The sequence below is a fragment of the Panthera uncia genome, assembly GCF_023721935.1.
Source record: "Panthera uncia isolate 11264 chromosome C1 unlocalized genomic scaffold, Puncia_PCG_1.0 HiC_scaffold_4, whole genome shotgun sequence".
NCBI lineage: Eukaryota > Metazoa > Chordata > Mammalia > Carnivora > Felidae > Panthera > Panthera uncia.
The window spans coordinates 92138748-92158725 of record NW_026057585.1 but is presented as its reverse complement, the minus strand read 5'-3'; the positions used below and the strand labels follow the sequence as shown (position 1 = coordinate 92158725).

Genomic DNA, 19978 nt, shown 5'->3' with positions numbered 1-19978 from the left:
AACAGGTGGCAGGCTGGTATAGTCTGAGGGCCACTGTTTGCAGACCACTGGTCCAAAATTATCGTCCCAACAGAGCAGTTCCTGGTTCAGGATAAGCAGCTGGCAGATCACCATGCCTGGACCATGGGGGTCAAGTGGGCAGGAAGCACAGAGCCTCCCAGAGCTCAGAGGCAGGGGCATGGCTGTGCTGGCGGCAGCTGGGCAGGGGGCCTTCTTCAAAGACAAGGGGGATAGAGTCCTCTTAGAGAGAGGGTGCCCCCACCCCAACTCCTGGGCTCCAAGACCAGCTAGGGATAGAGGAGGGGTCCAGAGGTGACAAGTGGGATGCCAGCACCGAGCCCAACGGGCAGCAAGGGCCGGGCCTCCCTGCCACCTGCCCCCACCCAGGGGTAGTGGGACCCATGCTGCGGGATGCCACCTAGTCCTCCTGTGTGCCCAGGAGGCTCGGCCAGGACTCCCAGGACTTGGCTCCATGGCGGGCTCCTGGAGTGGGGAGGGGTCTCAGGGAGCCCGGAGATCACCGAGGGGCGAGGGGCTGGGCCTCCGTGTCGTTGGTCATACATCCTGCCCTTTCCCCCACCCGCCCGACCGCTGGGCTTTGCGGGTTGGCGCAGGCCTTGTGTAAAGTCGTTCGGGCCTGGGGGCAGACTTGTCACGCCTCTGGAGAAATGAGCCTGGATTTCCACTGCTGACTTCTCTCTTAATTGGATTCCGACAACAGCATGCGGGGCTGAGTGGCTGCAGACTCAGGTATGGCTTTCCACAGCCCTAGGCCTCTCGGTTCCAGTGCAGCCTGGCTTTCTGGGAGGCAGGAAACGCTTCTGGCCCTTTCTTAGGAGCTGGGCAGGAGCCCTGCTGCACACAGGGGCGAGCATGCCCACGCTTTCCTGTGCAGCACGCGTGCGTGTGTGCGCTCGTGTGCAGATGGGTGCGTGCTGTTCTTGGAAAAAAGACTGCAGCCAGAGCCTGTTGGGGGCCCCTCCCACCCCGCTGCCCCGTCCGTCCGTCTGTCTGCTCGTTGGTGGTGGGCACTGTGGGCAGTCGGGTCCAGCCTCAGCGGCTTGGCTGTGATGGGGGTCGTCGGTGAGTCCTCGGCTGGCCCTTCCCAGCAAGGCCCCTCGGGAAGTGTCCTGTTGAATCTGGTGTTGTGCCCGGGGCTGGGCCTTCTGGAACATTGTCTGTTCAGGACAGCAGGCTGCTCGGGGTTTCTCTGAAGGAGAAAAGGAGTACTGAAAGCCAGCACTTGGGGGTGAGGGCCAGAGGGATCAAAGATCCTCCTCTCCCCTTGCGCGGCGTGGACTGGGCCTGGCTCTGAAATTTCTACTGCCTCTTCAGCTTCTGCTCTCCGGGTGCCCCCAGTCAGGGGCGAGCTGTGCCATAGAACCGTGCCCCTCGAGGGCGGCCTGGCACACGGGGAAAGGAGGACGATGCTCTGCCTCTCTCCTCCCCTAACCTGGGGCCCTGGAGTTTCCTGTACCCCCCCCCCCCCAACCTGTTAGGCCACCCTCAGCCCTGTGCGGAGCTCAGCCGCCGGGGACTGGCTCGGAAAAGCAATTTTGTTGGCCTTCTCACAGGCTTGCCCTCCCTGGCTTGGCTCCCCTCCACCATTAGCTTCCTTATCTCAACGGGGAAAACGCTTGAAGGTCTTGGTGATCGGAGCCGGGTGGAGTCGGGGCTGCGGCCAGAGAAACCGAGCAGTGTTAGCGCCACGTTCACTGGCGAAGCAAACGTCCTTCGGGGCTAAACCTGACCCTGTCACTTCCCAGCCTAGCCCCTCCCGCACCTAACTGGATGGCGGTGGCCCCGGGGTGATCCGGCGCCTGCCCACCTCTCCCCTCCATCTAACCACGGGCTGCACCCTGACACGCACACTCATTCCTGAGGGGCCTCCCCGCTCCCCACCCCGGTCCTGCTCCCTGGGACAAAATGCACCTGTTCTGTTTCTAATCGCCAGGAACACCCCTCCGGCTCCAATCTGTCTGCTCTGCGATTTCTTTTTCCTTTTCTTGAATTCCAACCCAAAGTCAGAGTTAGAGGCCCTCAACATAGTAAGTGCCTGACATCCCATAACTGTTTTTATTCCGTAAGTTTCAGGAGCACAGCTTTATAGTTTGGCACTGTGCACACTACAAAGTCGCCTCACCCTCCGTCACCATACGGTTGACCTCTCACACATTTTGCCCGTCCCCGACCCCCCTTTCCCTCTGGTAACCGCTCATCTGTTCTCAGCATCTGTGAGTTTGGTTTTGTTTCATTTCATTTGTTTTGGTGTTGGTTTTTCAGATTCCACATATGAGTGGAATTCTGCAGGATGGCTTTCCCTGTCTGACTTATCTCACTTAACATAATACCTTCTAGGTCCATCCATGTTGTCGCAAATGGCATATTTCATTCTTTTGATGGCTGAGTAGTAAATAGTCCATTGTGTAAACACACCACATCTTCTTTATCCGTTCATCTCCCGATGGACACTTAAGGCTGTTACCATGTTCTTGGCTATTGTAAATACAACTTTAGTGAGCATAGTGAGCATAGTATCTTTTTGAATTAGTGTTTTTGTATTCTTTGGATAAATACCCAGAAGTAGGTCATGCGATATTTTTATTCTTAATTTTTCAAGGAAGCTCCATCCTGTTTTCTGCGGTGGTGACACCAGTGCGCATTCCCACCAACAGTGCATGAGGGCTCTTTTGTCTGAACATCCTCACCAACACTGTTGTTCCTTGTGTTTTTTGCTGGGGGCCATTCTGACGGGTGTGAGGTGGGGCCTCATTGTGGTTTTGATTTGCGTTTCCCTGATAATTGGTGACCTTGAGAATCTTCTCATGTGTCTGTTGGCCATCTGTAAGTCTTCTTTGGAGACTTGCCTATTCAGGTCCTCTGCCATTTTTAAATCGGGTTGTTTGGGGCTTTTGTTGTTGAGTTGTATGGGTTCTATTTATTCAGGTTTACTTCTAGGCTCTCAGTTCTGTCCCATTGACCTGGGTCTGTTTTTGTACCGATGCAAAAACAATACTGTTTTGAGTATTATAGCTTTGTAGTGTACTTTGAAATCAGAGAGTATGATACCTCCAGTTTTACGTCTCTTTCTCAGGATTGCTTTGGCTATTGGGGGTCTTTTGTGGTTCCATGCAAATTTGAGAATTATCTGTTGTAGTCCTGTGAAGTACGCATTGGAATTTGGATAGGGATTGCATTGAATCTGTAGATTGCTTTGGGTAGTGTGGACATTAAACATTTTTTGAGGGGCGCCTGGGTGGCGCAGTCGGTTAAGCGTCCGACTTCAGCCAGGTCACGATCTCGCGGTCCGTGAGTTCGAGCCCCGCGTCAGGCTCTGGGCTGATGGCTCAGAGCCTGGAGCCTGTTTCCGATTCTGTGTCTCCCTCTCTCTCTGCCCCTCCCCCGTTCATGCTCTGTCTCTCTCTGTCCCAAAAATAAATAAAAAACGTTGAAAAAAAAAATTAAAAAAAAAAAAAACAAAACATTTTTTGAAAGCTTATTTAGACAGAGAGGCAGTGGGGGAGGGACAGAGAGAGAGGGAGAGAGAATTCCAAGCGGGCTCCGTGCTGCCAATGCAGAGCCCAATGTGGGGCTTGAACCCACAAACCATGAGATCATGACCTGAGCTGAAACCAGGAGTTGGATGCTTAACTGACCGAGCCACCCAGGCACCCTGGAATGGACATTTTTATAATATTAATTCTTCCCATCCATGAGCATGGAGTATCTTTCCATTTATTCGTGTCTTCTTCAGTTTATTTAATTAACGTCTTAGAGTTTTCAATGTACGGGTCTTTCCCCTCCTTGGCTAAATTTATCCCTAGGTATTTTATTCTTTTTGGTAACAATTGGAAATGGGGTTGTTGTCCTGTCTTCTCTTTCTGATGAGCTGTGATTAGTGTACAGAAATGCCACAGATGTCTGTATATTGATTTTTTATTCTTGCAGCTTTACTAGATTCATTATTAGGTGTAATGGGTTTTGGGTGGAGTCTTTAAGGTTTTCTACATACAATATCGTGTCATCTGCAAATAGTGACAGTTTTAACTTCTTCCTTTCTGATTTGGATGCCATTTATTTCTTTTCTTGCCTCATCGCTGTGGCTAGGATTTCTAGTACTATGTCGAATAACAGTGGTGAGAGTGGACATCCTTCTCTTGTTCCTGCTCTTAGAGGAAAAGCTTTTAGCTTCTCTCCATTGAGGATGCTATCAGCTGTAGGACTGTCCCATATACGGCCTTTGTTAAAGGTTGAGGTACATTCCCTTGTACCCACCTTGTTTTGAGAGTTTTTCAACATCATAAATGGATGTTGCATTTTGCCAAATGCTTCTGCATCTATTGAGATGATCATATGATTTTGACCTTTCATTTTGCTAATGTGCTGTATCACATGAATTGATTGGCAGATGTTGAACATCCTTGTATGCCTGGAGTAAATTCTACTTGGTCATGGTGTATGGCTCTTTTAATGTACTGTCAGATTCAGCTTGCTAATATTTTGTTGAGGATTTTTGCATCTACGTTCATCGAGGACATTGGCCTGTAATTTTCTTTTTTTGTGTGGTGTCCATGTCTGGTTTTGGTATCAGGGGTGATGCTGGCCTTGTAAAATATGTTTGGATGCTTTCTTCCCTTTAAGTGTTTGGAGGAATTTGGGAAAGGTAGGTATTAAGTCGTCTTTGAATGTTGGTAGAACTCATCAGGGAAGCCTCCTGGTCCTGGGCTTTTGTTTGTTGGGAGGTTTTTGATTGCTGTTAAAATCTCCTTTCTAGTGGGGCACCTGGGTGGCTCAGTTGGTGAGGCAACCAACTTCGGCTCAGATGATGATCTCGCGGTTCGTGGGTTCGAGCCCCGCGTCGGGCTCTGTGCTGACAGCTCAGAGCCTGGAGTCTGCTCCCCACCTCTCTCTGCCCCTCCCCTGCTCATGCTCTGTGTCTCTCTTTCTCAAAAATAAATAAACATTAAAAAAATTGAAAAAAAAACATAGGGGTACATGTGCCCCTATGCATCAGCACTCCTGTATCCCTTGGGTAAATTCCTAGCAGTGCTATTGCTTGCTCGTAGGGTAGTTCCATTTTTAATTTTTTGAGGAACCTCCACACTGTTTTCCAGAGTGGCTGCACCAGTGTGCATTCCCACCAACTGTGCAAGAGGGTTCCCCTTTCTCCACATCCTCGCCAGCATCTGTAGTTTCCTGATTTGTTCATTTTAGCCACTCTGACTGGTGTGAGGTGGTATCTCATTGTGGCTCTGGTTTATATTTCCCTGATGATGAGCGACGTTGAGCATCGTTTCATGTGTCTGTTGGCCATCTGGGTGTCTTCTTTGGAAAAGTGTTCCAGGTATTCTTTAAAATTTCCTCTTTGATTTCTTTTTTGACCTGTTGATTGTTCAGTAGCATAGTTTTTTGGTCTTCCTAACTTGTGGTTTTTCTCATTTTCTTCTTATAATTAATTTGTGGTTTCATACCACTGTGGCTAGAAAAGATGCTTGATAAAATGTCAATTTTCTTGAATCTACTGAGGCTTCTTTTGTGCCCAGCATGTGATCTACCCTGGACAATGTTCCCTGTGCTCTTGCGAAGAAGAATGTGTATTCTGCTGCTTTGGGGCGAAAAGTTCTCTATATACCTGTTAAGTCCATCTGGTCTAATGTGTCATTTAAGGCCGATGTTTCCTTATCGATTTTTTTGCTTTGTTTGGATGATCTGTCCACTGAGGAAAGTGGAGTAGTAAAGTCTCTGCCTATTATTGGGTTGCTGTCAATTTCTCCGTTTAGGTCCGTTAAGATTTGCTTTCTATATTTTGATGCTCCTTGTTGGATGCATATATATTAATAAAAATTACATCTCCTTCGGGATTGACCTCTTTATCATTTGTGTAGTGCCCCTCTTTGTCGTCTGTTACAGGCTTGGTTTGCAACTCTGCTTTGTGTAAGTATCGCTACCCCAGCTTTCTTTTCATTCCCCTGTGCACGGAATATCTTTTTCCATCCTTTTGCTCTCAGTCTGTGTGTGTCCTTACTTCAAAGTGAGTCCTTCGTAGGGAGTGTAGAGATGGGTCTTGCTGTGTATCCATTCAGCCGCTTTCTGGCTTTTGATTGGAGCTTTCAGTCCATTTACATTTGAAGTAATTATTGATAAGTGTATACTTACTGCCATTTTGTTAATTGTGTTCTGGCTGTTTTTGTAGTTCCCGTTCTGTCCCTTTCTTCTTTTGCTCTCTTCCCTTGTGGTTTGATGGTTTTCTCCTGTTATGTTTAGGTTCCTTTCTCATTTTCTTTTGGGTATTTACTATAAGTTTTTCCTTGTGCTTACCTTGAGCTTCATGTAAAATCTCCTATGGCAATAGCAGTCTGTTTTAAGTTGATAACAATGTAATTTTAAACAGATTCTAAAACTTTACCTTTTTACTCCCCACCCTTGATGTTTTATGTTTGATGACACATTTTATATTTTTTTGTTTTATGCTTTTCCCTCAATGAATTATTGTGATTTTAGTTAATTTTAGTACTTCCATCTTTTCATCTTTAAAAAAATTTTTTCAAACACTTTTACTTATTTTTGAGAGACAGAGACAGAGCGTGAGCAAGGGAGGGGCTGAGAGAGGGAGACACAGAATCGGAAGCAGGCTCCAGGCTCTGAGCTGTCAGCCCAGAGCCCGCTGCGGGGCTCGAACTCACGGACCACGAGATCGTGACCTGAGCCGAAGTTGGACGCTTAACCAACTGAGCCACTCAGGCGGCCCTGCATTTTTTCATCTTTATGCTTGCTGTATAAGTGATTGGCTCATTACCTTTGCTGTACATTTACCTATTCCAGTGAGATTTTTACTTTTGTATGTTTTCTTATTATCGATTAGTGCCATTTCTTTTAAGCTTAAAGGAGTCCCTTTAGCAGTATTTGTAGAACTGGTTTGGTAGTGAAGAACTCCTTTAGCATTTGCTTATCTGAAAAGCTCTTAATGCCTCCTTCAATTCTGAATGGTAACCTTGTTGGGTTAGAGAATTCTTGGTTGGGAGGTTTTTCCTTTCAGCACTTTAAATGTGTCAGGCCGCTCGTTTCTGACCTGGAAAGTTTCTGTTGAGAAATCTACTGATAGCCTTGTGGGGTTTTCCTTGTACTTGACAAGTTTTTCCTTTGCTGCTTTCAGGATTCTTCCTTTAACTTTTACCATCTTAATTACAGTGTATCTTGGTGTGGTTCTCTTCGAGTTCATGTGGTTTAGAACTCTCCGGGTTTCTTGGATCCAGATGTCTGATTCCCTCCCCAGGTTAGGGGAGTTTTCAGTCATTATTTCTTTTTTTTCTGGCTCTTTCCCTCTCCCTTTGCCTTCTGGGATCCCCATAATGTGAATGTCATTCCACTTGATGTTGTCCCAAATGTCGCTTCAGGTGTCTTCACTTTACTTAATTCTTTTTTCCTTTTGCTGCTCTGCCTGGGTGTTTTTCATTGCTTTATTTTCCAGCTTGCTGATTTGTTGTATTTCATCCAGTCTGCTGTTGGACCCCTCTCGTGTATTTTTCAGTTCAGTTATAATTTCCGTTTGGTATTTTCTTTTATTTTTCTCTCTCTGTGTTGAAGTTCTCCCTGTATTCATCCATCCTTCTCCTGAATTTAGGGAGCATCTTTATGACCATCACTTTGAACTCTTTATCAAGTAGATTGCTTATCTCTGTTTCATTTAGTTCTTTCTTTAAGGTTTTGTCTTTTTTTTTTTTTTAATTTGGAACATATTCCTCTGTCTCTTCATTTTGCCTTACTCTGTGTTTTTCTGTATGTATTTAGGTAAATCACTGACCTCTCCCAGTCTCAAATGAATGGCCTTACGTAGGAGAGGATGTATGGGATCCAGAAGTGGAAACTTCTTGGTCTCCAGAGCCAGGTGCTCAAGGGCTGTCCCCTCTGTGGGCTGTGTGTGCCCTCCTGTTGTGGTGGGACTGTGGCTGCGACACATTGGTAGGTGGGGCTGGCTCCTGGCCTGGCTGTGGGCATGTCCACATCTACTGGGGCACATTGGTGGACAAGGTTCTCAGTGGAGTACACCCACTGGCGCACGTAGGTTACAGGGAGAATTCCAAAATGGCGCCCACCAGTACCATTGTTAGTAAGATAGACTGAGATGGACAGAAGGGCTCCTACCAGTGTCTCAGTGCATGGGCAGAGCCCCTGCTGTTTTCTGCCACTCTGGCAGACCCTCTAAGGTTTGTAGTAAATGGATCTTCTTTATCAGTGGTGTATGCTTTTTTCAAATTGGCGTTTTCAACTGGTTTCCAGGTTGAGTGAGTGTGTGCAAGCCCCTTAGGAGCAAGTTTCCTGTTCCTTCCGGTTTTCTAGAGTCTCTGGATATAATCCCCATTGATTTGCAAAGCCTGGTGTTTGGGGGGCTCATCTCTCCTGTGCAGGGTCCAAGGGTTGAGGTGCCTGATGTAGAGCTTGAATTCCTCATTCCTCAGGGAAGTTCTCTACCTTTGATATCCCTCTTGATTGTGACCCACCACGGCTGGGTTTTTCCCTCTGGTGCGTCGGTGTCTCTGCCTCTCATCTGGTCTCGACACCATCCTTTTATATTTCTTGTGGAGGCTCAGTTCATTCAGTTTCCAGGTTCCTTTCAGAGGGAATTATTCCACGAGTATGTGTAGATAATTGTGTCCGTGGGAGGAGGTGAGGTCAGGTTCTTGCTGCTTCACCATTTTGAACCCCGCTCCCTGCTGTTTCTCATCAGTTTTTGGACATTATGTGTTGCATCCCCACAGATGCAAAGATTCGGATGCAGAGATGTAAAGGATTAGGATTTGACTCACACGACCCACCTCCCTTCCCCGATTGTTCCGTTTGTTGCCTTTGTAACTCTAGATAATATTCATCAGGTGCCACTTCCTCTTGTGTCGCCTTTTGGCTCTGACTTTCCCTTGTGTCACAGGGGCACGCTAGAGCTTGGTCTGTTATCCCTTTCCTAGTTCCTTGTTCATTGATGTCATGTGGGTAGCTTGAGACGGCCCATGTTGGAAATATTTACACCATGGGAATCGGCAGACAGGGCAAACCAGGATTCTCCACCAGTAGTTAAACACTTTCCAGCACACTACTCGCTGCTAGGCTTCTGAGGGTCCCTTCTAGCCCTGAGTCTGGTTCAGGCAGAGGCTGGGTTAGCTAGCTTGGCCTTCCGAGGCTCAGCTGGCAGGCCCAGCCCAGCCCCAACACCCTTCTCTCTGTGCCGCAGCAAAGCTTCGAGGCGCATCAGGACGAGGCCGTGAGTGTGACGCACATGGTGAAGGCGGGTAGCGGCGTCTGGATGGCCTTCTCCTCTGGTTCCTCCATCCGCCTCTTCCACACTGAGACACTGGAGCATCTGCAGGAGATCAACATCGCCACCAGGACCACCTTCCTCCTGCCGGGTGAGGCTGCTGTTGGGCATCGCGCCCTGCTGTCCTGGGCCTGTGCGGGGAACATGCTGGAATCCGTGCAGCATCTTCCATGGCCAGGCGGAGGTGCCTCCTGGTCAGCCCATGTTGTTAACCCTCACAGGAGTGTTTGGCCGGCCTCAAAAACTGGGCCTTCGAGAGGGGAGACAGCAGGGTCGGGATTCGAACTCAGGGCATCGTTCCAAAACCTCTCTTGCTGTCGTCGCTCTTCCCTCTCACCCCTCGTGGGAAATGAGGCTCCAAATTCAGCAGACTTCCAGATCAGGAAGCTGCCAAAAAGCCATACTGGGTGGGAACCCAGGCCCGTCTACACCTGCTGCCCCTCAGGTTGACCAGACACCCAGTTCTGCCTCCTATCACGTTCGGAACATGAGGCGAGGGGCAAGAGAGAAGGCTGACAGGGGTCTATTTCTTTAGAGGTTTTTCTAAGAAAGGCAGCTGTCTCTCTTAGTTTGCTGGTTGGGCTTTGGGGGCAGGGGGAGGGCGAAGGGCTTGGACGTCATCCCCTTGGGGCCCTGCTTCCTCCTGCAGAGCTACTGGTGATGCTCAGTGGAGAGGAGTAAGGTTGGAGCTCACCTAATACCCTGCTCCTCCCGCATCTGCCTCTGTGGAATCGGCTCCAGGCAGCGCCCTTACCGTCTGCTGTCCAAGGTGCTGCCCAGACCCTGCAGGCTGTGCCGGAGGGAACCAGGGCAGACACCTGCTCAGGGCCCGTTCCTACCCCCGGGCTGGCTTTAGAGCTTGGCCCAGCCCCCAGGAGACAAATAGACTGGTCTGGGAGGCTGTAGAGGCTCCATCCTGTCCAAACTGGGCTAGGTTTGGCAGCTGGGAGAGCCGAGGGGCCCTGGGGCCAGGGACACGGGCCCGGCATGGCAGGTGGGGAGCTAATTGTTACAAGGACTCAGCAGATGGGCCGTGTGGAGGCCAGAAGTGGCTGTGTGCTGAGCTGAGGGACTGATCTCCCCGTCCTGTGAGGCTGGGCCAAGGACAAGCACGTTAGCCAAAACCTAAGGGGCCGCGTGGGGGCCTCTGTTTTACCACAGAGGCCTGGTCCCTGACTCCAGCCAGGGGACCCAGAGATCACACCCAGAGATCCTGCTTCCTCCCGGCCAGGCACAACAATGGTCCCTGAGTCTGGCCTGGTGGCGACAGGGGGTGGTGGTTGCTTGCTCCACGTTGGGCAGTGGCAGTAGCCTGCCACAAGCCCTGCAGTGAGCTGGGTTCCGAGCGTTTTACGTACAGGGTCGTGTTTCACCGTAACCCCATGAAGGGGCTTGTCCGTGGTCACGCGGCAGGCCAGAGGCAGGGCCGGGAGTCTGTGGGAGAGTCCCACGGTGCATAACGGGGAAGACATGGTTTCAGAGGTGGCCAGAGCCCTGGCTCGGCCACCGTGGGGCTTGGGCAGGTCTCTCTGCCTGCTGGTCTGTGGTCCGTCTGTGGGACTAGACAGAGGGCTTCCTGGCTCCGGGTAAATACCTTCAGGCATGGGAAGACACCTTGCTCGGGCTTGGAGCATGATAGGTGTGTGAGGAGAATAAATAGGGCCATAATACACTTCCCAGGGTGTGCTGTGTGGGCCCTGTGGGACCTGGGGTATGGCTCTTTTCCTGTTCTTCCCTCCTTCCCTCCCTCCTTCATCCCTGATTTCCCTTCCTTCTTCCCTCCCTTCCTTCCTTCCTTCCTTCCTTCCTTCCTTCCTTCCTTCCTCCCTTTCCTTCCTCCCTCCCCTTCCTTCCCTCCTTCTTCAGTTTCATTGCATTTCACAGTATTTAGCCATTATACAAGGTAAATCTATTTCACCTATGATAGAACCTTCTCTATATCACAAAAATATTTCCACATTTATGCTGATAGCTAAATTACTTCAAGTTAGTGGAACAAGAAAATAAGTGGGCCTTTTAAATCTCCTCAGCTTCATCTGGGGGCAGAGGAGGGGAGAGAAAGAATCATCCCGTCAGGCCGTCCGAGGCGGGACTGGCGGGCAGGCCCGGATGCAGGTAGACAGCCGCAGCCCCCTCGGGCACAACTGTGGCTTTACCACGTGAGCTCAAAATGCATCTGCACACCCACTGGCTCACTTGTTCTCTGCAGTTACCCTTTGAAGAAGGAAGGGCGTTCGCTATCTTATGATTATGTCAGGGCCAGGTAAATGGAGGCCCCAGAGCCTAAATGATTTCCTGGAAGGTCACACGCCCAGGAGGCCGGAGCCAGGCCCCTCACTGCAGCCTCTCCGAGACTTACTGGGCAGCGTCCCCATTCCCAGGCCTCAGTTGCCCCATCTATACACGGAGGGGCCGAGATCTGAGTCGGAGCCTGGCCGTGGGGCACAGGGCAGACCAGAGCTGGAGTCAGGCTGGCTCTGCTGCCGTCCAGCCCCGTGACCTGGGGTGGGTGGGGAACCCCTGGGATCCCCGGTCCCTGCCTCCCAGGGAGGTTGGGCCTTGCCTGAGGCAGGGCAGGGACAGCACCCCATAGTCTCTGGCTGGAGTGAGTCCTGGTCCACGGCAGCGTCATTCACTGGCATCACCTTTGTTCTCATCTTCGTGGCCATCCCTGCCCCTCGCCGTACCCGCCCTGTGGGCTGCACATCTCCCAGGGTGCCTCCCTGCTCGGTCCCCACTCTCCAGCCCATATCCTTCCGGCTGCACCTGCTACGTCCGGCAGACAGAAGCCACCTCTCGCTGGCCAGACCTCCCTGGGGCTGGGCCCTGGGACATCTGGGCGGTGGGGGAGGCTTAGTTTCCCCAGGGGTTAGTGCCCTGGGCCTCCTCTGTTAGGCCGTTCCTAGTCAGTGACACCGTGGAGCCTGGGGCTGGGGCCAGGACCCCCCAAACCCCAGAAGAGCCGGGCCGGAGCTGCCCCAGGGAGAGGGCGGCTTCAGACCCATTTCACACTGTGCCCCTGGCGGAAGAACAACAGAGCAGGATTCGTAAATTCTTTATTAGAAATATTTTTAAAAGGCTTTTAAGTATTTTTTTTCTTCCTCCACACCACCAAATGAAATAATTGCATAATTAGTAATAAATTTGTTCCTCCTCTAAGTGTGGACTTTTTTAAGGGCGTGTTAAAAATTTATCACGCTTCCTTCCCCCGACCCCTTTCTTCCTCTCATGTACCCGGCTGGTATTAATGCATTTTTTGAACCTAAACTCCCCCCCTCCTCCTAACTAGACAGGTCATTAATAAAATGTTCTCCAAGAGCCTGAGCCTTTTAAAGTTGTATATCTCCAGATAGATGGCTTGGGTGAGTCGAACACTGCTGCATTAAGTCTCTGTGATAAAATATTTATCCACCATTAGAATTTTTTTTTTTTTTTCCTTTCGGACTGTTTGTGAAGTGTCTTGATCTTTTCCTCGAGGCAGACGGGGAGGAGGAAGGGCCCTAGAATGAGGTCTGCAGATGAAGTCATTTCTCAATGCTGGTGGTACTTCTTTGGGTTTCCTGCTGCCCTCCTCTCGTCGGCTGGGTCTCAGCTGTCCAGTGGGGGCCGGGAGGATGCGGGGGCATCGGGGAGCCGTCTCTTGCTGGGCTCACGGCCCCAGTTCCCTGGAACAGGAGGTGAGGCAGCGAGATGAAAAATTTGCCACTGCTCGCTCTCTGGGCTTAATTATTTTTGTGGGTTTATGGCTCTGATGGAGCTGATCTTGAGCCACGAGTCTAGGTCCTTTTAATAATCACAGACGTTATCCTAATGGCCTCCTTTTATTGATTGTACACTCTGGGCTAAGAGCTGCACCCAACTGTGTGTGTGTATTATACAGACACACGTGTATTTCCAATAATCATAAAACTGAGCGAGGCAGGTTTATAATACTCACTGATAGAGAAGGGAAAGAAAATGACTTGTCAGTTCGCACGCCCCGCGCGTGACACCCACACCCGTGTCCTTTTTCGCTATTCTGCTCTCGCTCGTTCATTTGTTCACGAGCCGAGGGCACTTGAGCCGCGAGCTGGGGAATCAACTCAACTCTGAGTGTGCAGATGAGCTGCTGCCCTCACGAGGCTTCCATCTGCGAAAGCAAGCGGCAAGAGAGAGAGAGAGAGAGAGAGAGAGATGGGGCGATGGAGACCCTGACCAGGGCCGAGCGGGGGCCAGGTGGTGAGGAGGGGCTGGGAGCACCCGCCGCCGGCCGGGAGCCTGTCCTCCTGGTTGGCGTCTGTGCGTTTTGAGCTGACGTGGGCGTGGGCAGGAGCCCCAGCTTTGCACACACCCAGACCCGTTTGTGAAAGGGCCCTTGTTGTCCAGACACGGGCCCGGCTCTTCTTCCCGGGGTGTGCGTTCCCGCATTGAATCAGCACCGCGAGTGGGACTCAGTTCGCGTCGCGTGGCCAGGCCCACCACGTGCGTCCGCGTATCCGGGAGGCAGCGTGGCCTTCCACCCCAGGCCCGCCCTCCCGTCGGAGTCCCAGGCACTGCCAGGCGCCCGGCTGCTCGAGACCAAACACCTCGGAGTTGCCCTCGACGCCTGTCCGCTCTCCCAACCTGCTCTAGTCTGCCAGAGGGTTGCCATTCGACTTCGGACCGGATCTCGAACGTGCTGGCTTCTTGTTGTCCTCCAGGCCACCACGGCGTCTCGCCACCACATCTCTGCCTGGCTGGGCTGCTTGCTCCCTCCCTGCCCTCCACCACACTGAGGCCAGAGCACTCGCTCCTCCAAGCCAGGCCACCCACGCCTCTCCTCAGACCTTCTAGTAGCTTCCAGAATGTAGCTTCAGAATGAACAGTCACCGCTCTTACCCTGGCCTACCCACTCTCTGCTTGTCTTGAGCTCCACCCCCCCGCCCCCGATCCCCGAGCTGTGCTGGCTGTAGTCTGATCCTGCCACCCTCTTATTCTTGCCACGGGGCCTTTGCATATGCTGTGCCCCAGGCCTTAGCTCGGGGCTCGGGGTGGCTGCCTCCTCCTTGTCCTTCGAAAGTCACGTCCCCACGCCTGCTTCCCTATCCTTCCAGAAGCTCAGGAACCTTCCTGCCCACTCTCTCCCTGCCCCATGCTCCCATCTGAATCCTCTGCCTGGTATTTATGTTCCTGGTTTATGTCTTCACGTCCTCTTTCCGCTCTCTAGACTGTGCTAATACGGTAGCCGCTATGACGATGAAAACCGGATGAAATGAAAAATCCAGTGCCTTAATCCCACCAGCTACATAGCCCGTGTCCACGAGCCACCTGTGGCTAGTGGCTGCCGCATCGAACAGCGTGATCCATAACATTTGCATCATCACAGAAAGTCCTAGAGTGTTTGCTCCTCAAGAGCAGAACTTTGCGTGTGTGGCTCCCACTGTGCCTCCAGCACTGAGTGCAGAGTCCTGCGCGTAGTAGGTGCTTGGGGTGTCCCGGAGTGCCGAGTGAGTGGGTCAGTGATGGTAGAGTCCATGGTGTTAGACGGTGCCGCGTGAACCCCGACAGGGTAACCCTGGGGAGCCACCCCGTTCGGCTCGGAGGCTGTTTGCCGTGCACAGGGAGCTCGTACCCTTACCCGCGTGGAACCGCAGTAATGTGCTCAAGAGCGGAGAGGCAACAGACGCACAGACTGCAACCAGCAGACCTGAGCCCTGCCCCTGCCCCGAACTCACCGGCTGGGTGACCTCGTTGGGCCTTCCTGTCCTCATCTGGAAAACGGGCATAACATCCGTGTCTCACACGTGTCCCAGGCCGCTGCAAGGCTTACGTCCGACCAGACCGGGTTTCTGTGTGCTTTAGAAACTCCAGAGTGCGGTCCCTGGACCAGCACGCACCAGTGGCACCCGGGTACTTGCCAGAAATGCAGTTGGGGGCCTCCTGGCCCTACTGTTGGTGCTGAGACACGCCCAGGCCGCGAACCGGCGCTCCGAGCGTCATTTCACACACCGCGTGGCATTGTTGTCACCATGGCACATGGCATGAGTTCGAATTTCCTTTTAGGGAAGAGCTGGCCCCTCTCGGGGGGGCAGGAGGAATCGGGCAAGAAGCAAGACGGCCCTTTAGGAAGGCAGGGGGGCGTCGGTGCCGCCTGTCCCTCGTGCCCTTTTCCGGCGACCGTTGTCGTCAACAGGGCAACAGCAGTAGGGCCCGAAGGCACCTTTCTGTATGTGCCGTGTGCCGGGCACTGAGTTAGGTGATTTCCGCTCAGTCGTTGACTCGTTTCATCCTCAGGACGAGGCTGTGGAATATCGTCATTGTCCCCTCTTGCGGGTGAGGGAGCCACGGCACAGAGGGGTTTAGGGACCGGCCTGGGTCACGTAGCTGGGAAGGGGCAGAGCCCGGGTTTGAGCCCAGCGCCTGGCCTTGGAGACCCCGCTCTGGGCCGCTGTGGGGCGTGGCTCATGCTGCGCTTCCTGCCTGTAAAGGGCAGAGGGACCCCCGCACTGTCCCTGTCACCGCATTCTTGATGAAACGAAGAGACGGCACCAGGGGGACGGTCAAGCGCTAATCTGGACCGCCATCAGTAATGTGCTGGTTCCTGGCACGTCAGGCCAGGGGCTGCCAGGTGCGCTGTGCCTTCTCCCGGGGAATGGCCCATGTGGGCGGAAGGACAGGCCTGGGCTGGAGACCGAGGGACTGCGGCAGACTGCCGACTCGCCTCGCTTCTGCGTCCACGCCGGCTCCCTTCCCAGGCATCCCATGTGCGCCAACATCGGCGTCGCCCTCAAACCCTGTCTTTGCTCCCCACCTGGCCGCGGAGGGCCCCCATGGGCCAGCTCCGTGGCCAGTGGCTCAACCCCCTTGCCTCCTCGGGCAGACCCACTTTCCCCGGGTGGAAACAGGCTGGGTAGAGGGGCACTCAGCTGGGGGATCCAGCCAGGTCAGCCTCCCAAGCCCATGTCCTGACCACAGCCCCATCCAGCTTCCTGCCGGTCTCACAGGAGGAGCCGTTTCCTCACCTCGAAGCCCCCAGAACCCACTGCCGTCCCCGGGGGAGGCTGTGCGGCTCACGCTGGCTTCTCTCTCCACAGGCCAAAAGCACCTGTGTGTCACCAGCCTCCTGATCTGCCAGGGTCTGCTCTGGGTGGGCACCGACCAGGGTGTTATCGTCCTGCTGCCTGTGCCTCGGCTGGAAGGCATCCCCAAGATCACAGGTGAGGCTCTGGGAGCCCGTCTGGGCAGGGCCTGGGACAGTCAGCTGCAGGTGGCCGGGGAGGGCGTGTCTCGTGCCCAGGTGTTTAGGCATCATTCTCCAATGTCCTCTGTCACCACAGGTGGCGCTGTGGCACGGCGGAATTATGTCCTCCCCTCCCCCTCTGTCTCCCACCTGCTTTCTGAGTTAGTCTCAGTTTCCTAATCCGGCCAGTGGGCACAATAGCGTGTCTTGGTCCAGTGGCTTCAGGATTCGTGGGGACCCCTGAATAGTGGCCGGGCCCCTTCCTGCTCCCTCCCCATAGAAGCTTCAACATGTCCAGGCTCCAGAGACCGAAATAACTGAGGGCCTCTGGGGATGGGGTCCGTGTGCAAATGTGTTCCTGTGGAGCAGCGGGAGGTCTGCCGGGACCTGTGGCACCGAGGCCAGGAGAACAAGGGCGGGGTCAGGGAGGACCCCAGAGCCCCGGGCCCCTCTTGGCCTCCGAGAGTCATGGCAGAGCGGTCTCCAGCTGCTGCCGGAGGGCTGAGGTGGGGAGGGGGAGGGGGGAAGCCCTGAGGGTAGACCAGCCCAGCCGGATCTTGAGCCGCCCTCCCTGCTAAGGAAGAGTCTCTTCCTAAATACAAGATCTCCTGTTTCCATCATAGAGGTCATTTTGCTCCCCCCGGTGTCAGTCCTTGGGTTTGCCAGGACATATCGGGCAGAGACCCTGCCCCCCAGCGCTGACAGTCTGGTGGAGGCAGCTGAGGTCTGGGGTGGCGGGTGCTATGCCGGCAGGTGTTCCAGGCCCGCGGGGCACAGAGACGCAGGCGCTCAGCGATCTGTGGGTGGGTGTAGAAGGAGGTGCTGAGGAGGGGCTCGAGCTGGGCTTTAGGGGATGGGGCGGAGCGGCAGGTGGGTGGGGAAGGTTCTCTGGGCAGAGCCAACGGCTCGGAGACGTGTGGCTGGCGCTTTCACACTGATGCCCCCCCCCCCCAAGTGGTTGATAAGGTCGCTGCTGTCCCCTGTCCCGCTCCTCCACAGAAAATAGCCCTAGGCTGTGGGACAGCCCCTCCCCCGGAGGCTCCACCATCCACTGCAGTTAGTAAAACCAAAACACCACCCAGAACATTCTCCAAGAGAGGTCTGGGTGCCTCCTCTAAAGCTGGGCCTCTGGGCCCCTTCTCCCTGCCCCACTCTTGCAGGGAAAGGCATGGTGTCGCTCAACGGTCACTGCGGGCCTGTGGCCTTCCTGGCCGTGGCTACCAGCATCTTGGCCCCCGACATCCTGCGGAGCGACCAGGAGGAGGCCGAAGGGCCGCGGGCGGAGGAGGACAAGCCTGACGGGCAGGCTCACGAGCCCCCGCCCGCGAGCCGCGTGGGCCGAGAGCTGACCCGCAAGAAGGGCATCCTCCTTCAGTACCGCCTGCGCTCCACGGCCCACCTCCCGGGCCCGCTGCTGTCCGTGCGGGAGCCCGCGCCCGCCGACGGCTCGGCCCTGGAGCACAGTGAGGAGGACGGCTCCATCTACGAGATGGCCGATGACCCGGATGTCTGGGTGCGCAGCCGGCCCTGCGCCCGGGACGCCCACCGCAAGGAGATCTGCTCAGTGGCCATCATCTCCGGGGGGCAAGGCTACCGCAACTTCGGCAGCGCCTCGGGCGGCAGCGGGAGGCCAGCCCCGTGCGGGGAGACGGACAGCGCCCTCCTCATCTGGCAGGTGCCCTTGACGCTATAGCCCCCACCGGGGGCGCGCAGCCGCGGGCGTGGTGACCGACAGTCATGCGGGGTCCTCCCGGGAGCACTGCTCGCCTTCCAGGGACCGTGGGGATGGGCCTGGGTCTCCCGGAACTACCTTGGCCGAGCAGAGGAGAGCCTCTTCCTTTTGAAAAAAAAAAAAAGAAAGAAAGAAAGAAAGAAAGAAAGGAAAGAAAGAAAGAAAGAAAGAAAAAGAAAATATTTCAGAGTTTTGGGGGAGGGGTTTGGGTGCAGGGAGAGGATACCTCTGGAGGAAATGGCCTTCTTTTTAAAAGCAAAAAACAAACACAAAACCTCACAACTGCCTGGCAAGCCCAGCACCTCTTGTCCGGGCCGAGCGGGGCTCAGAGACGGCCACGCCCCTCTCCTGGACGGGCGTGTGCGTGTGCGTGTATGAGAGCGTGTGGGCTGGTGTGTGAATATATATAAATACGTATATATGGTGTATATTATGTGTATAAATGAAGTCTGTACATATTGGAGCTCTGGGAGATGCTGGAATAAAAGGCAAGAAGAACGTGAGTGCTTGCACTGACTTTTTGTTTTTTGAGGTGCGACGGAGGCACGAGGGCAGGAGGTAGGGCTGTTCCGGAACCGGGGGGGCCCCGCCGTGGCACAGGCCCTAGAGTGAGCCGTCCGGTGCACTCGCCATTGGCCACGTGTTGCTTTTTATTCGTGTAATTAATTAACATGAAATGAAATCACAGGTCCTGAGTCCCATAGCCACGTTTCTTGGAGAAGCGCCACGGGGTGGGGCGTCTTGGAGAAGCGTCTTGGAGAGCCCCACGATTTCCATCATCCCGGAAAGTTCTCTTTTGCTCGAGAAGGGGCTCTTGGGAGCTTCTTTCCTGAATAGTTTCTTTTTAAAGTTTATTTATTTATTTTGAGCGAGAGCGAGCGAGCAGGGGGAAGGGCGGGGGGGGGGGGCAGAGGATCTGACGTGGGTTCCGTGCTGACGGCAGAGAGCCCGATGCGGGGCTCAAACTCACGAACCGCGAGATCGTGACCTGAGCTGAAGTCAGACGCTTAAGCGGCTGAGCCACCCAGGCCCCTCCGAACAGTTTTTGAAGACAAGGCTGCCGTCCCTGCTCTGGAATGCTATGGAGGCAGGCGGCCTTGGCACCTGCCACTGCCGACCCGGGAGGGAAGGGAGGCGAAGGGCTTCACCGTGTGCGGGATAGGGGTCTGGGGCTATTGCTGTGGGCAAGGGGCGAGGCAGAGAGGGGGCCGAGGGAGGAAGGGGTGAGTTCCAGATGCTGGTGGCAGAGCCCAGGCTGTGGGGCGCGACTGGCTGGCGGGGCTGCCTGGGGCCCCGGCTTCCTTCTCCTGGCTCAGTCTCCATCCTCAGATGTCTGGAGCTGCCTGCAGGCAAGGCCACAAAACCAATCCCCCCCACCCGAAAGGGAGGTGTTTTCTCCGTCTCCCCACCCACCACCTCACTGGCATCTGTCCACCTGTCTGTCCACCCACCACCCGCCCACCTGTGCGTCCTCCCTTTCACACTTCCCGGCCTCGCGGCACCAGGCACCGGGCGGCGGGGAGGAGGGAAGCAGAGATCAGCGGGGGCGGGAGGCGGACCTGTCAACCAGACCCAGCTGTGCAGCTCGATGGCTTTCACGGATGCCCCGGGAAGCGGGGGGACAAGAGCCACCACGGAGAGGCCACGGCAGCCGGGCCCTAACCACCTGGAGGGCTCTCGCCCGCTGGAGGAGCCACTCACTCACCCCTTTCCGCAAACCCCTTGAGCTCCTGTTAGATCC

General features: G+C 54.2%; 1 protein-coding gene across 3 annotated transcripts in view; it reads left to right on the top strand.

Moving 5' to 3' along the window:
* ARHGEF10L (Rho guanine nucleotide exchange factor 10 like) overlaps nucleotides 1-18763 on the top strand; it is a 163747-nt gene extending 144984 nt beyond the window's left edge. For all 3 annotated transcript variants that reach the window (XM_049617971.1, XM_049617969.1, XM_049617968.1), the window contains 3 exons: nucleotides 9224-9398; nucleotides 16360-16482; nucleotides 17666-18763. In XM_049617971.1, the coding sequence (XP_049473928.1) occupies nucleotides 9224-9398; nucleotides 16360-16482; nucleotides 17666-18198 (831 nt within the window). In that variant the 3' untranslated portion in view covers nucleotides 18199-18763. The remainder of the gene's footprint in view (nucleotides 1-9223; nucleotides 9399-16359; nucleotides 16483-17665) is intronic.
* Nucleotides 18764-19978: the final 1215 nt, after the last annotated feature.